Source organism: Gopherus flavomarginatus, chromosome 5 (assembly GCF_025201925.1).
Source record: "Gopherus flavomarginatus isolate rGopFla2 chromosome 5, rGopFla2.mat.asm, whole genome shotgun sequence".
Classification (NCBI taxonomy): Eukaryota; Metazoa; Chordata; order Testudines; family Testudinidae; genus Gopherus; species Gopherus flavomarginatus.
Genome location: NC_066621.1, coordinates 2425267 through 2439084, shown reverse-complemented (window position 1 = coordinate 2439084; position 13818 = coordinate 2425267). Strand labels below are relative to the sequence as shown.

General features: G+C 51.5%; 1 protein-coding gene across 4 annotated transcripts in view; it reads right to left on the bottom strand.

The window, feature by feature from the left end:
• Nucleotides 1–13818, bottom strand: part of SETD1A (SET domain containing 1A, histone lysine methyltransferase) — a 36474-nt gene that overhangs the window by 18336 nt on the left and 4320 nt on the right. For 3 of the 4 annotated variants that reach the window (XR_007774883.1, XM_050956658.1, XM_050956661.1), the window contains exons 3-5: nt 10070–10222; nt 1839–1937; nt 971–1241 (exon numbers count right to left, since the gene is read on the bottom strand). Coding sequence is in view for 3 of the 4 variants with exons in the window: in XM_050956658.1 (XP_050812615.1) it covers nt 971–1241; nt 1839–1937; nt 10070–10207 (508 nt within the window). In the remaining variant the exon portion in view is untranslated. Of the gene's footprint in view, nt 1–970; nt 1242–1838; nt 1938–10069; nt 10223–12621; nt 12744–13818 lie in introns of all 4 variants that reach the window. The other variant, XM_050956660.1, reaches the window with a different exon arrangement.

The window sequence follows — 13818 nt, the reverse complement described above, 5'->3', positions numbered from 1 at the left end:
AGAATCCTGGCACACCTGGGGTCATTTATGGAATGGGGATGACACAAGGATGAGTGAAAGGCAGGAGCAACCAGCCATCCTTTGTCCCAGCAGCTTCCCCCGGAAGGAAGCTGGGGCTTAAGCTGGGTCACCCTGCTGGCTATCTTATCTCCCCTACCCTACGGCTGCCCCCTTGATCACTCCCCACGGCACCATTTACTTTCCTGAAGACTGAGCTGCTTTAGTCTAAAGCCTCTGGGCTCTGTATAGGGGTGTATGGGCACAGACCACCAGCCTGGGACGTACAGGAGGCCAGACTAGATGACCCATTGGTCCCTTCTGGCCTGAAACGATGACACCCTACCGGTGCAAGGGTCTGATCTGGGATTTCCCTCTGTTGTCACACAAAGAGGAGCCAGCTACCCCAGGATCCCAGCAGAGAAAACCAGCCCCAATGGGGAGATGCCAGGGGTCAGAGAGGAGAAGCACTCTCTGACCCCAAGGAGGAGGCATTTAAAATACAAGACACCTCCTGCAGAGGATGCTTCCCAGGTGACTGGATGGTGACAAGATCTGCTCTAGCTGACAGGAGCTATGGGTTGGAGGCAGGAACCCCAGGGCCTGGGTTATCCAGAAGGTCAGACCAGATGCAGGCTCTGGATTCCGAACAGCACCTAAGAGTCCCCTGCCCTCAGCCCTTCTGCGAGTGCAGCCACCACTGCCACGTGGGGGGTCTTTGACCTAAGAGATTTCGGCCATGTTTCTTAGAAAGTTGTTGGCATCCTGTTGCCAGTTTAGGGCCCAGATCCCCAGCTGGGGCACACTCCCTACTGAGCCCCCGACACTGCTACATTGTCTTAGTTCCCATTGGCTTTGAAGGAGCGACAGTGATTTGCACCGGCTGGGGAACTGACCCACAGGGAAAGGAATGAACCACAATGGGGAGCATGAGGCCCGAGGGGAGGGGAGGGCTCCAAGGTGGGGCTGGTACCTTTGATGTCCAGCTGGGCGTGGATGATGTTGCCCATGACTGTGGTGTTATGCAGGTTCTTGACGGTCTCCTTGGCTCCGCGCGTGCTGGTGAATAGCACCTTGGCCAGGCCTAGGTGCTTGCGGTTCTTGGGGTTGTAGAGAATCTCGATCTCCTCGATCTCCCCGTACTTCTTGCACATCTCGGCCAGGAAGGGCTCCTTGATGTTGTCATTCAGCCGGGCAAAAGTCACCTCCTTCAGCGGGATCTGCCCGATGTAGAACTCGTCCAGCTGCCACCAGGCAGAGGGGAGAGATCAGCACCCACACACTGACCCCCATTTGCCTCCAGGCAGGGGGAATGGGACCTGGAGCCTTTCCCCTCTAGAGCGTGCTGGCTCCACTCCAGCCCAAGGTGGGGGTCTAGCTGGCTTGGGGGACAGAGAATGGGCCCCTTCCCACCTAGGGTGCATCAACTGTGATCCAGCACCAGGGCAGGAGGACTGACTGGCTGGCTCAAGTGATGGGGAATGGGAAACGGGGCCTTTCCCCTCTAGGAGACGCTGGTTCCCATCCAGCCCGTGTTGGGGACTGGCTGGCTCAGGAGGTAGGGAATGGGACACAGGGCCTTTCCCCTCTAGGGGGCACTGGCTCCAATGCAGGCCCATGTGGGGAGAATCCCATCTACCCCTCTTCACTACACAGCAGCCCCCAGTGGGCAAAAGGCTCTGGAAGGTGGCTAGATCCCAGCAGACATCCAGATGGGAATGGCCCAGCTGAAGGATTAGTAGCTGCGGCAGTAATGTTCCTGAGGCTGGCTCGGGGAGCGGCAGAGGGGAGCTTGATGCCATGTTGGGGAGCTGAGACCAGGCAAACCTCGCCCTGCTTACTTTGAACTTAGGAACAGGGAGCGACAGGTCTCTGTGCTTGGACCATATTCTGCGTGGCCGGGGGTCTCGAACGTCACCCACAGGAGGATATCCTGAATCCTGGGGGAGAAGGAAGACAGGTTAGCTGGAGGTTACCTTGCAAAGGACCTCAGCGGATGGCTGGACCAGAAAGATATGGGTGTTAGGACTCCTGGGTTCTATTCCTGGCTCTGGGAGCAGAGTGGGGGGCTAGTGGTTAGAACAGGGGGCCGGGAGCCAGGACTCCTGGGTTCAGTTCCCCTGCTCTCTGGATTGCCTAGGACACAAGACAGCACCCCTGTTTGAACAAGGGTGTGCAATAATTACCCCAGCTCTGAAGTCACACACACTCATAAATTCCAGAACACTTTACAAAGGAAGTCAGGCTCACTAGCCCCATTTTACAGAAGGGGAAAACTGAAGCACAGTGGGAGACAGTGACTTGCCCAGGGTCACCCAACAAGCCAGTGGCTGAGCCAGGAGTAACACGCAGGTCTCCTGAATCCCAACCCAGTGCTCTACTCACTAGGCCATGCTACCATAACATCCAACCTTCATTTTAAAATGCCAGGGATGGAGAATCTACCACAGCCCTTGGTAAATTGTTCCAACAGTGAATTCCCCTCACTTATGCCTTATTTCCAGTCTGACTGTGTCTAGCTTCCACTTCCAGCCACTGGATTGTGTTAGACCTTTGTCTGCTAGACTGCAGGGCCCACTGTCAAATGTCTGTTCCCAATGGAGGAACTTACATCAAGGCTCATGGGAATTAGAGTTTTATCTGTAAATGTCACTTTCGCTGTACGCACACAAACTGACAAATATTTCCTTCAATAATAATTGAAATTTACATCTAGGCAAAGTAAGAAAAACGCTGCTTGAGAGTTTTTTTGACATGTGATGCTGACAATTTGTGTTTGAACGGTTATAAACCTTGAACCTTTTGAATGTCAGAGTCTACTGTTATTAAATAATTATTGTTTCACCCCCCCATAACTTAACCTGCAACTGTGAAAATCTAAATTGATAAAAATCGAAAGAGCTGCTTTACAATAAACATTGATCTTATCCATCCTAATTATACAAAAAGAAAAACTGACTTCTGCTAAGCCTACTTACAGATGGCTACCCCTTCCCTTTCCCCTGTGGTGGATTTCCCTGCATTTGTTTTAACCTGAGGGAATGGCTTTATTCTCGTATAGTACTCTTCACACACTGTAGAAGGATGGCTGTGTTCTCAGTCGGCATCCTGTGCATCTCTAGGGCTTAATGTTTGTTTCACAGAGGCAAAATCAGAGCCCTAATCTAGAGAAGTCAAGTTCTCAGCTGCAGCACGCAGGGCTCAACCTCTTATTAAGGGCTCTGGGGAGGGTGATAGGTCAGGTTAATCAAGGATTTTTATCTGAGGCTGCTACTGTTATTGTTATTCCTACTGGCTGTCATGAGCAACTTGAAACCTCATCAATTTCAGAAGTGGTTTCACAGAGGAACTCTGAATCAGATTGCTAGGCTATGTGGTTTCCCAACCGTGCTACATAGATTCACAGATTCCAGAAGGGATCATTGTGATCATCTAGTCTGGCCTCCTTCATAACACAGACAATAGAACTCCCCTAAAAGAATTCCTAGAGCACATCTTTTAGAAAAACCATCCAACCTTGATTTTAAAATGGTCAGTGATGGGGAATCCACCATGACCCCTGCTGAATTGTTCCAATGGCTAATTACTCTCACTGTTAAAAATGTACACTTTAGACAGGGGTTTCTCTCCCCTCCCTGCTGCTGTGGGAAAGACGCCAACAAAAACAAGAGCCCGGAAAAGGGCCTGTCAAGGAAGGGAGTGAAACTGACCAGACATGAAGCGATCAAATGAAGGCTGGGAAGGGACATGATTGCTCTCTCGATATATAATCTATAAGGGACATGCTGTTATTTACATATGGGATCTCAGCAATCAGATACCACACGTATAATCTATCCCCTACCCCAATGTTATATTATATAAATACGAACGATCTAGGGATAGATTATATCTATACACAGGCTCTGATTGCTCAGATTATATAATATACAATCTGTCCCCATCCCACGATTATATGTATAATCATATACCCTGTACATAATATATAAGGGGGGGGGGGGGTTTGACTGAGGCTGCTTTCAGCTATACACCAGGGGTGGCCAACCTGTGGTTCCGGAGCCACATACAGCTCTTCAGAAGTTAATATTATCATTTATGTTCTTATTTGGCTCCCTGTATAGGCACAGACTCCGGGGCTGGAGCTACAGGTGCCAACTTTCCAGTGTGCCGGGGCGTGCTTACTGCTCAAACCCTGGCTCTGCCACGGGCCCTGCCCCCACTTCGCCCCTTTCCCTGAGCCTGCTCTGCCCTCGCTCCTCCAACCCTCCTGCACACCACCAAACAGCTGATCACCGGGGCTGCCGGTGGGTGGGAGGCGCTGGGATCGGGTGGGGGAGCTGATGGGGGGCTGCTGACGTGTTACTGTGGCTCTTTGGCAATGTACATTGGTAAATTCTGGCTCCTTCTCAGGCTCAGGTTGGCCACCCCGATAGACAGTGTTTCTTTAGGCAGAGATTTTGATGCAATGCACAGCGAGCCCGTGGAATTCACTGCTCTGGGGCCAAGAGCTTAGCAAAATTCTAAGGCGGCCAGGACTTTTATCTGGATAATGAGAAGATCCATGGTTATAGCAGTAAATATTCAACAGACAGGAGTTTTGCATGGGATATAAACCCTCATGCAAGAGGGTGCAAGCTCTGATGGGGGCTAGGAAGAAATCTGCCCAAGGGGGCAGGTTATTCCAGAATTGTCCCCTTCCTCTGAAGCAGTTGGTGTTGGCCACTGTTGGAGAAGGAACAGTAACCTAGATAGGACTGTCAGTCTGATCTGGGGTGGCAGGATACCACGTTAGATGGGCACGTGGGTCTGATCTGAGGAGGTGGGATACCAACCTAGATGGGCTTACAGGGTTGATCTGGGGCAGCAGGGATGGAGGCAGGTGATCTAGATGGGCCCATGTGTCTGATCCAGGGCAGCAGGGAGGGGGTGGGATACTAAGCGACACTGGCCCATGGGTTTGATCCAGGGTGGAAGGGAGGAGGTGTGTATCGGACTAGATGGGCCCATGGGCCTGATCCAGGGCGGCATGGAAAGGGCAAGATACCAAGCTAAATGGGCCGGGGGGGGAGGTCTGATCTGGGCGAGACAGGGATGGGGAGCAGGATATCAGGCTAGATGGGCCCATGGGTCCAATCTGTGGTGAGCTATTATGTTTCTAATTATGCATTTGGTTTGAAACCTGTAGCAAAATCTTATCTTTTTGGACATTGACAACCACCTAGAGATAAAGGGTTGCCATAGAAAGAAAATCTCAAGAATAAATTGCACAAGACCGTTGAGTTTCAGCTGTGGGGGGACAGGCATATTGGAACAGACAGACTGGATCAGCTCCATGGGCCCATCTACCCTGACTTCTTGCCCCCACTGTCCCCTTCTGGGTCAGACTCATGGGCACATCTAAATAAGCATCACACCTGCTCCCTGTCTCGCTGGATCAGAGCCATCTAGCCTGGGCTCCTGTCTCCCACACGCTTTAGAGAAAAGGGTCTGGGAGACTGGCAGTGGGTTCTGCTCAATTCTGCTGCTGCACAGAGATCTGTGCCATGGGTTTTTAAGCCACACCACTTGTCAGTTATATAAATCTAAATAAAAAAATCCTGTGAGGTACAATTACGAGGTAACTTGCCCATAGGTCTATATTGTGGTTGGACCTAAAAGCCAGAATCACGGCCCAGGTCCCCACTGTGCTAGGTGCTGTACAAAGACAGAACAAAAAGAGGCTCCTGCCCCAGAGAGCTTATGATCCAAGTACAAGACAAGAGACAACAGGTGAAGACAGACAGGCAGATGGGGGAAGTACACTGAGCCAGGATGGTGAGCAGGGCAAGCCTTTTTGTCAGCATCACGACAAAGGGGAATTTTGAGGAGTGATTTTAAGGACAATGGGGCAGCTTTGCAGCTGTTTATGGGCAGCTCCTCACAGACAGCAGGGGTAGCCTGGGAGAAAGCCCCAAAGTGCCTGCTTAAAAACATAACAAGCAAGCAGCGGCGGCCATGGGCTGACCAGCAGCAGGAGCAGATATCTCAGAAGCAAATGAGATCGCCTAGATTGGGTGGGGACCGGCCGTGGAAGGGGAAAGAAGCAGCTTATATTTGATGCGATGGAGAAGGGGAAGCTAATGTAGGTATGCAAAGTGAGGGGTGACACAGGCAAAGCGATGGGCTAGGAGAACTATCTTTGCAGTAGCGTTCTGAATGCATATTAGCACGGAAAGACTGCATTTGTCAAGGCCAGGGACGAGGACACTGCAACAATCCGCATGAAATGATGAGAGCCTAGGGGTTGTGTTTCTTCCTCACCTGGAGCAAGCAGAAATTGGTATCTGCCTGATACATCAGGGTTTATATGTCCTCTCTAAGAAAATGTGTCACAGATCCACAGGGTCTGGTCTATGCCCTAGCCTGTGATCAGTCCCTTGGGAGTGACCCTTTTACAGGGCCAAACCCCACAGGTTCACAAAGTTCCATGGCGGTAGGCTCACAGCCTCCATGAGTGGGCATTCGGCACCAGCAATCCCACTCCCTCTCCATGGCTCCCTGCAGCAAATCCAGCCTGTGGGAGGCTGGTACTGGGCCGCTTTGGGTGGATAAAAATCAATGGTTTTTTTTTTTTTTGTTTTTGTTCTTTTAAATCGGATTCATTTGATTTAAATCTGATTTTTTTTTTGGCTAAAGTGCTTTTTGAGGAAAACACCTATCTAAGGAGTTTTAATTATGATACATTATAGCTCAAATATCTCATCATGGAACAGGGATTACAAATTCTCACTCTATAGTATGAGACAATATATTCATGTCATGTTTAAGAAAAGTTTTGTAAATGAGTTCCAGTAGGGTTCATGGATTAGGGATCCCACAGGCTTCTGTATGGATTATTTAGGTTAATCTTTCTATCTCCCAATGGGACACAGTGCTCAGTCTAGAAGATACCAGCAGAGATGCTTAGTTTTGCAGTTCTCAAACTGTGGATTTGTGTCTCCAGAGGGAACATGCTTGTTAACAGCAGAAATGATTTTAAATAAATATAGAGAAGTGAGAAATAACAGACCTCAACCTTATTGTCCCTGTGCAAATGTGTGTACACAGAGTCAATCCCTTACCTCTCTCGAAAAGTGCAAAGTTTCAGAAAGTTTAGTGAATAGAAAGTAGTTGGGGGTGAAATAGATCTGGACAAGGAGAAGTCTGGAGATAAATGTGAGAAGGGAGGGACAGGCAGTAGAAACAAAAGTGAATCTGTTTGAGCAGCATATTCTAGAAGTCCTGAGGTCTTTCTGAGTGTAGCCTTGATTGAGTTGAGATCTACCATACCATTCTCTCCCTAGAGGGGAAAACCTATAATGGCAGCAGGCTGCAAGAGAAACCCAGTTTGGGAATATTTTAATGACGTTCCTCTACCTGTGGGTAAGACAGGCATGCGTGCAAAATGCAAACAGTGTAACAAAGAAATGCAAGGCCTGGTTGCCTGAATGAAACATCATCATGAGAAGTGCTCCTTCTCAGGAGGAAGCTGCGTTGAAGATGATGAAAGGAACATGTCTGAACATGCAGGATCTTCAGGTTGGTAACAACCAACAAGGATGCACTTTAACGTAGAAATCCATCATTAAATCAAGTCTTCCTGACTAGTGATTTAAATCATGATTTAGACCAAATCCACCCTGGGGCCCCTCCAGGGCGCAAGGCTCCCAGTCAGTATATGCAGCGACACAAACAGCCTTTTCAAAACCAAGGAATTTATTAGTCACCTGGCTACAGCATCTGATAGTCCAGTGGTTAGCGCAAACAGGCAGAAGTTAAGCCCTAGTCCATTCTAGCTAAGCCAGCGCCACGAGTCAGTCCAGCAGTGAGAGATTCTCGCTGTCACTGTGTCCATGCAGGTGACAGCAGCTGGGGCTAGGAACACAGAGTGACGGCTGCCTCTCGGAGCCTGCCTGCAGAAAGGCAGGCCTGGCGAGAGAACTGCCTCATTTGGCTGCCAGCGATGGACTTAGGGCGGCATGAGCCCAGACAGGGCAGAGCACTGACTTCTCTGGTACTCTACAGAGCTCAGGTGGCATGGAAGAGTTTGTCTGGGACTTTGGGTAACCCTGATCTAGCCAGAGGACTACCCCACCGCAGTGTGGAAGGCATGGGAGGCTGAGCGGATCAGCTGGAGACTAGGAGGGAAACCCCAAGGGAGAGCCACCCTCATGCCAAGCTAGAAGGGGGCACTAGCCATGGAAAAACGTTACACTGATCCAGGAGTGGGGCTGCTTAGTGCTAATGCCAGGCAAAACGTTTATTGGCTCCGTGTTTTCTGGAGTTGCCATGTCTCTGTCTGGAGTCACCTGTTGTCTCCTGTCTTGTACTTAGCTTGGCAGCTCTATGGGGCGGGGACTGTTGATTCTGTGCAGTGCCTAGCACCATGGAGTCTTGGGCCAGGACTGGGCTCCTACGCGCTACCGTAATACACCTAATAAATCACAGACAGCCCCATGTACAACAGCCACCTGGTCCATGACTGGGCTCCTAGAGGTTATGGTGACATACATAACTAGAGCGTCAGGCACTTTGTAGCTTCTGTCAGCCAAGCACAATGTCCCCCTCAAGGGCTCCGGACATCCCACCTCCAACCAAGATCTCCGGATAGTCCCCTCTCATCCCCCATATTTCAGTGACTCCCGGCAATCCCCCACCTCCAGTGCTGTGTGTCTCTCCACCGCATCTTCTGATGCCAGGGGCTAGGTATGTCCTGCATATACAAGAGGCTCTTTGTATCCCATGTCCCCACATTCCTCTGATGCTAGGGGTTCCGTGTCCCAAATTCCCTTCTTCTCCACACCATGGCTGCGTCTCCTCTCCCCACCGATGCAGGAGCTCTGTGTCCGCCCCCCATGCCTCCTCTGCCACATACCGGGGGTTGCGTGTGCCCCTCCATGTCCCAGAGGAGCAGGCCCACAGGGAAAACCACCATGGCCTGCAGTTCAGCAAGAGGGTACGAATGAGTGTGATGCTGGGGACAGGAGAGCTGGGAGGACACACTCTCTAAAGAGGGCTGGGAGCACAGAAAGAGGCCCTGGGAAACGGGACCATATGGACTGGCGAGAAGATAGCCCTGTTATTCACGGTCCCCAGGCCGGCCTGGTTACCACCTAGCATGAGGGTGCAGCAATCATTGCTAGTGCAGGAGGCTGAAGGGAGCGAGCAGAGAGCTAGGAGCCGGCTGACTGGTGAATGAAGACAGCCTCTGAGAGAAAGGACAAGGATAGGTTTGGGAGTGTTTGGATCGCTGGCTTATACCCCAAAAGGAGGTGGATTTGGGGAGCGCTGGGAGCCGGAGGATGACAAACTGAAGGGGAAACTGAGGCAGGGTAGGGATTTAACAGACATCATGGGAACAATTTGCCTGCTGAGATCTGCAAAAGGTTTTTACAAGTCATCACCCACCCTCAGTGTTTTACTGGCTTCAACGCGTGTCCCCGGTGCAGGGCAGCAAGGTACATTAGGAACATACGCACGGTCAGGATGAGGGAATGGAGCAACAGGACTTGATATGCACAGCACCCTTAATGCCTCGTGGTTTACAACTTGGCCACAATGATATGACAGCAGGTGATAACGCTTTGTGCTTCAGCAGCCCTTTTCATAAGTAGACCCAGTGTGCTTTATCCAGAGCAATTAGTGACCCTCACAAACCTGCCCACCGAGCTTTAGCCCTATTTTACACATGAAGAAACTGAGGCACAGAGCACAGGGAGGGACGTGCCCTAAGTTACACAATGAGACAGAAGGAGGGGAATAGAACCCAGGAGTCCTGGCTCCCAGCCCCCCTGCTCTAACTCACTAGACCCCACACCCCTCCCAGAGCTGGGGATAGAACCAAGTCCTCGCTCTCGACTTCTACAGCTCTGATGTATTAGTCCACAGTAAGAGGTGAGCAAGTGCTGTCTAGGGTGGGCCTATGCAGTGGGCTAGCATCAGAAACTGCTCCAGACAGAAGGGAAGGGAAGAAGGCTACCCCTTCTCTGCTGGCAAGCCCCCAGCCCCCCAAAGCAGGCAGTGAAGCCCCACTGCCAGCCATGCCTGGACTCACGGGGGCGCTGAAGTGGACTCCATCGTAGCGGTAGACTTTCTGCGGGGCCCGCCGCAGCGCCGGGTCAATGACGAGCTTGTAGCTTCTCCACTGGAAGTTGGGGGCTTTCTGGATGTCACCCCCACTTTCCTGATCCATTATGACTCATTTAAACTGAGAGGGAGATAGAGAGGAGAAACACCACTATCAGCCATGTAGTATAAACACAGAGTACCCCCCCGCTGGCCACCTCTGGGACTCCTCTGCCACACGGCTCGCATCTCCCTCAATCCCAGACACCTCCAGGTCCAGAGAGGAAAGTGCCTCTCTATCCACCCCACCAGACACACCCCCACAACCAGGAGAGCCCCTCGATCCCAGCAAGCTGGAGACCAACTAGGCTATTGAGTCAAGATTCACCAGGGTTACTGGGGAAGCCAGAAGGCTTTCAGAGCGTTCCAAGCCAGAAAGTCCCATTAGATGATCGAGTCTGGCCTCTTGTATAGCATGGACCAATCAGTTTCACCCGGTTCCTCCTGTGCTGAGCCCACTGACCTGGGTTAGACCCAGTCCTCGGGAGGTAGACTAGAGCCCTTCTACCCAACGACAAGTGTTGGGTCCAGATCAGGTGGAAAACAACCGGCCCCTCTCGGGCTCGAGTCGGTCTGGCTCTCCTCCTGCCACAGGGCTGGCACAAAGGCGACTGTATGCCCTGTTCCTGCGGGCCGCCCGCCACCTCACTGCACTGTGTGCACTGCAGAGTGAGTGTGCGGAAGAATCCCAAAGCAGAAGGGGGTGGAAGCTAGCAGGAGGGAGGCACGCAGGTTCTGCAGGAAGGGTTGGCTTAGGAAGGAAAACAACTCAATCCTCAGGGGCTTGGATCTGGTTTGAGTCAGGCTTAAAAGTTAGGCCTGAGCAGATTCTAGACTCAGCCATTGTGAGAATAGGAAAGATTGAGGGGACAATAATGCTGGGCTAGATGAGCCCTTGGGTCTGGGATGGCAGGGAGGGGGCAGGATATCGGGCTAGATGGACCCTTGAGTCTGATCTGGGATGGCAGGGAGGGGGCAGGATACCGAGCTAGATGGGCCCAGGGGTCTGATCTGGGATGGCAGGGAGGGGGCAAGATACCGGGCTAGATGGGCCCTTGGGTCTGATCCAGGGTGGTCAGGGATTGGGGTGGGATACTGAGTCCTCTGCCTCAGGGAATTGATTAGGTGAGTCGTGCAGAGATGATCTCATCAGGTGATCCGCACCCCATGCTGCAGATAGAGACAACCCCCACACCCTCACCCCAAGTCCCTGCCAGTCTGACCCAGAGGAAATTTCTTCCAGACCAGGAACCTGGTGAGACAGAGCCTACCAGCCATGCAGCTAACCATGGCCAGCTGAGTTAAGCAGGGAGTTCGTAATCATTGTCAATCGGTGTTTGAACAGCAAAGCCAAGCGGGGGGTGGGGGGGATTCTTTAGGGTGGGAAAAGAGAACTAGAAGCATCAAGGAAATTCAGGAAAATTTAGGTCAAGTCTTAGGAAATATTTCCCATGAGAGAGTTGTCTAATAACTGATGTTCTCATTTCTCTCACAGGAAAGGACAGGAGCCTCCTCGCTTTGGAGACCAGAAATTAAGAGCCCTCGGTAATAACCTGTGGGGGACGATCCCACCCCGGATGAGGAGGGCCTGGATGGGGTGACTCCATCTCTGCTGGGGGAACAGCCAGTGGGGAACGAGCAAGCTGGACCAGCTCTCATCAGTCTAGGCTTTTCCTAGGCCCTGGCTTGAAGGCTAGCATGGGATAGCAAACAGCCTCTAACCTCCCCTCCCTGGCCCAGGTGACATCAGCTCACTTGCAGGAGCCAGGGAATCTGGTCCTTTCCTCTACCTGTAAACTGGGGCTCTTGTGAATAGATCCAATTACAGCAACTGCCTGCCTTGGAACTGGGGGTGGGTTACAAACATGCCTACTAGTCCCTTAACTTTCATTAAGAAGAGTTTGCCTATACAGACATCGCCTGGCACGGAGATGCAGCTGCCTCTCGGGAGAGGTAGCTAGGTAACAGCTGCACAGTGATGCCTCACCTGGTGTTGAGACGCAGCCACTCTGGGGCGGGGCAGGGTAGCTGGGGAACAGCCATGCTGCAAATGCCACACAGAGATCTCTAGTCCAGCATTGAGAAACTCAGCTATCCCAGTCCAGAGGTGGCTGTAACAGCCGTACAGCAATACCCCACAGGGATGGCTCGCCTGGCACCAAGTTGCAGCCACCTCTGGGGTGGAGCAACTGCATAACAGCTGCACAGTGGTGCTATATAGGGATGGCTTGCCTGGTGCTCAGATGGAGCAATCTCTGGGGTGGGGCAACTGGATAACAGTCACACAACATAGAGATCACTTGTCTGGCACTGAATTGCAGCCATCTCTTGGGTACAGCAGCAGGGTAACAGCGCATAACTTAGGACAGGAAGTGTAGAAAAATCCCATGTCCTCATGAAATTGCAAGAGGACTGTTAGGAGGACAACATGGAATTTGCCCAGGGAAGTCATGACACACAGAGCTACACCTTCACACATACCCATGAACACTGCACACTTTGAAGCCAAAATGGCAGTGGGGCAGAAGATACCAAGTGGGCTGGGGATGACAGAGTTCTTCAGATCTATGTCCTCATCTCAGAGTTCATGAGTTATACACACGCTGAGGGGAGCAGTAGAAGTTCAAAGGAATTAGATCACTCTGCATTTTCCAGTCACAATCAGCCCTGCCCTTATAGCAGCTGTAAAGAGTCAGATACAAATTTAGATGTCAGATCTGGAGACTGAGTGAGCACAGTGGGTATCATCTGGGCACTGGCAAGGTAAGCCAACCCAAATCCCCACAGAGCTTATACGGGATCCGTTTAGAAATCTGGGTTGTTACCAGCACCCCAAGGCTGGGGTGGGGACCATATAAAGAGCAGCACTTCTGTTTCAATGCGTGTCGCTAGTGGTGTGCCCTGACTTTCATCCTGAATCCCTCAACTCCCTGCTCCACAACCCCACTAAAGATCAGAATATTCTGTCGATTTTCTACCTCTCCAGAATTTTGCACTAAAACAGCTCAGCTGTTCTTAATGATACTCTCCCACCCATGTGTATGTATATTAAATATACCTGGCACTATAACGTCGCATCTGTGAGAGCGACCAACTGAGGATTCCCCCTGGAAGGCTGGAGGCGGGGGAGAATCCCCTTGGGGTATTTTCCAGAGTTCCAAGGAGCCATCTATACCACCAGGAAAAAAAGCAATGCAACCCAGTGCAGCAGATCTGAGCTTAGAAACTTTATCACTTACAGTGAGATAGCATGTGGAGAGCCCCATGCAGGACTGGAGGGTCTCTGCCCCTGGGCTGGGTGCCCTCCCAATGAAGATCAGACTCCCAGTGCACCAGGTGCCATGCAGACCCACAGGGAGAGACAGTCCCTTCCCCAAACCACTCACAGCCTAGATAGAAATGGCCAGAACAGAGATGGGAGGCTATTGTTGTGCTGGGCACCTCAAAGACTCCCCACCTTGAGCAAAACTGGGGTTCCCCCATCATGCTGGGAGCCACACAGATGCCCCCATCCCGATCCCATGGGGAATCGCTACATGAATGCAGATGTGCAAACCCAGTCCAGCACTGCAAGATGCCTTCGCAAACAGTGCCCTGTCTGAGTACCATCCTACACAGGACATGCTAGGCATGATCAGACGGGGCAACAACCACTCCTGGCCCTTGGGAAGGAAGGTG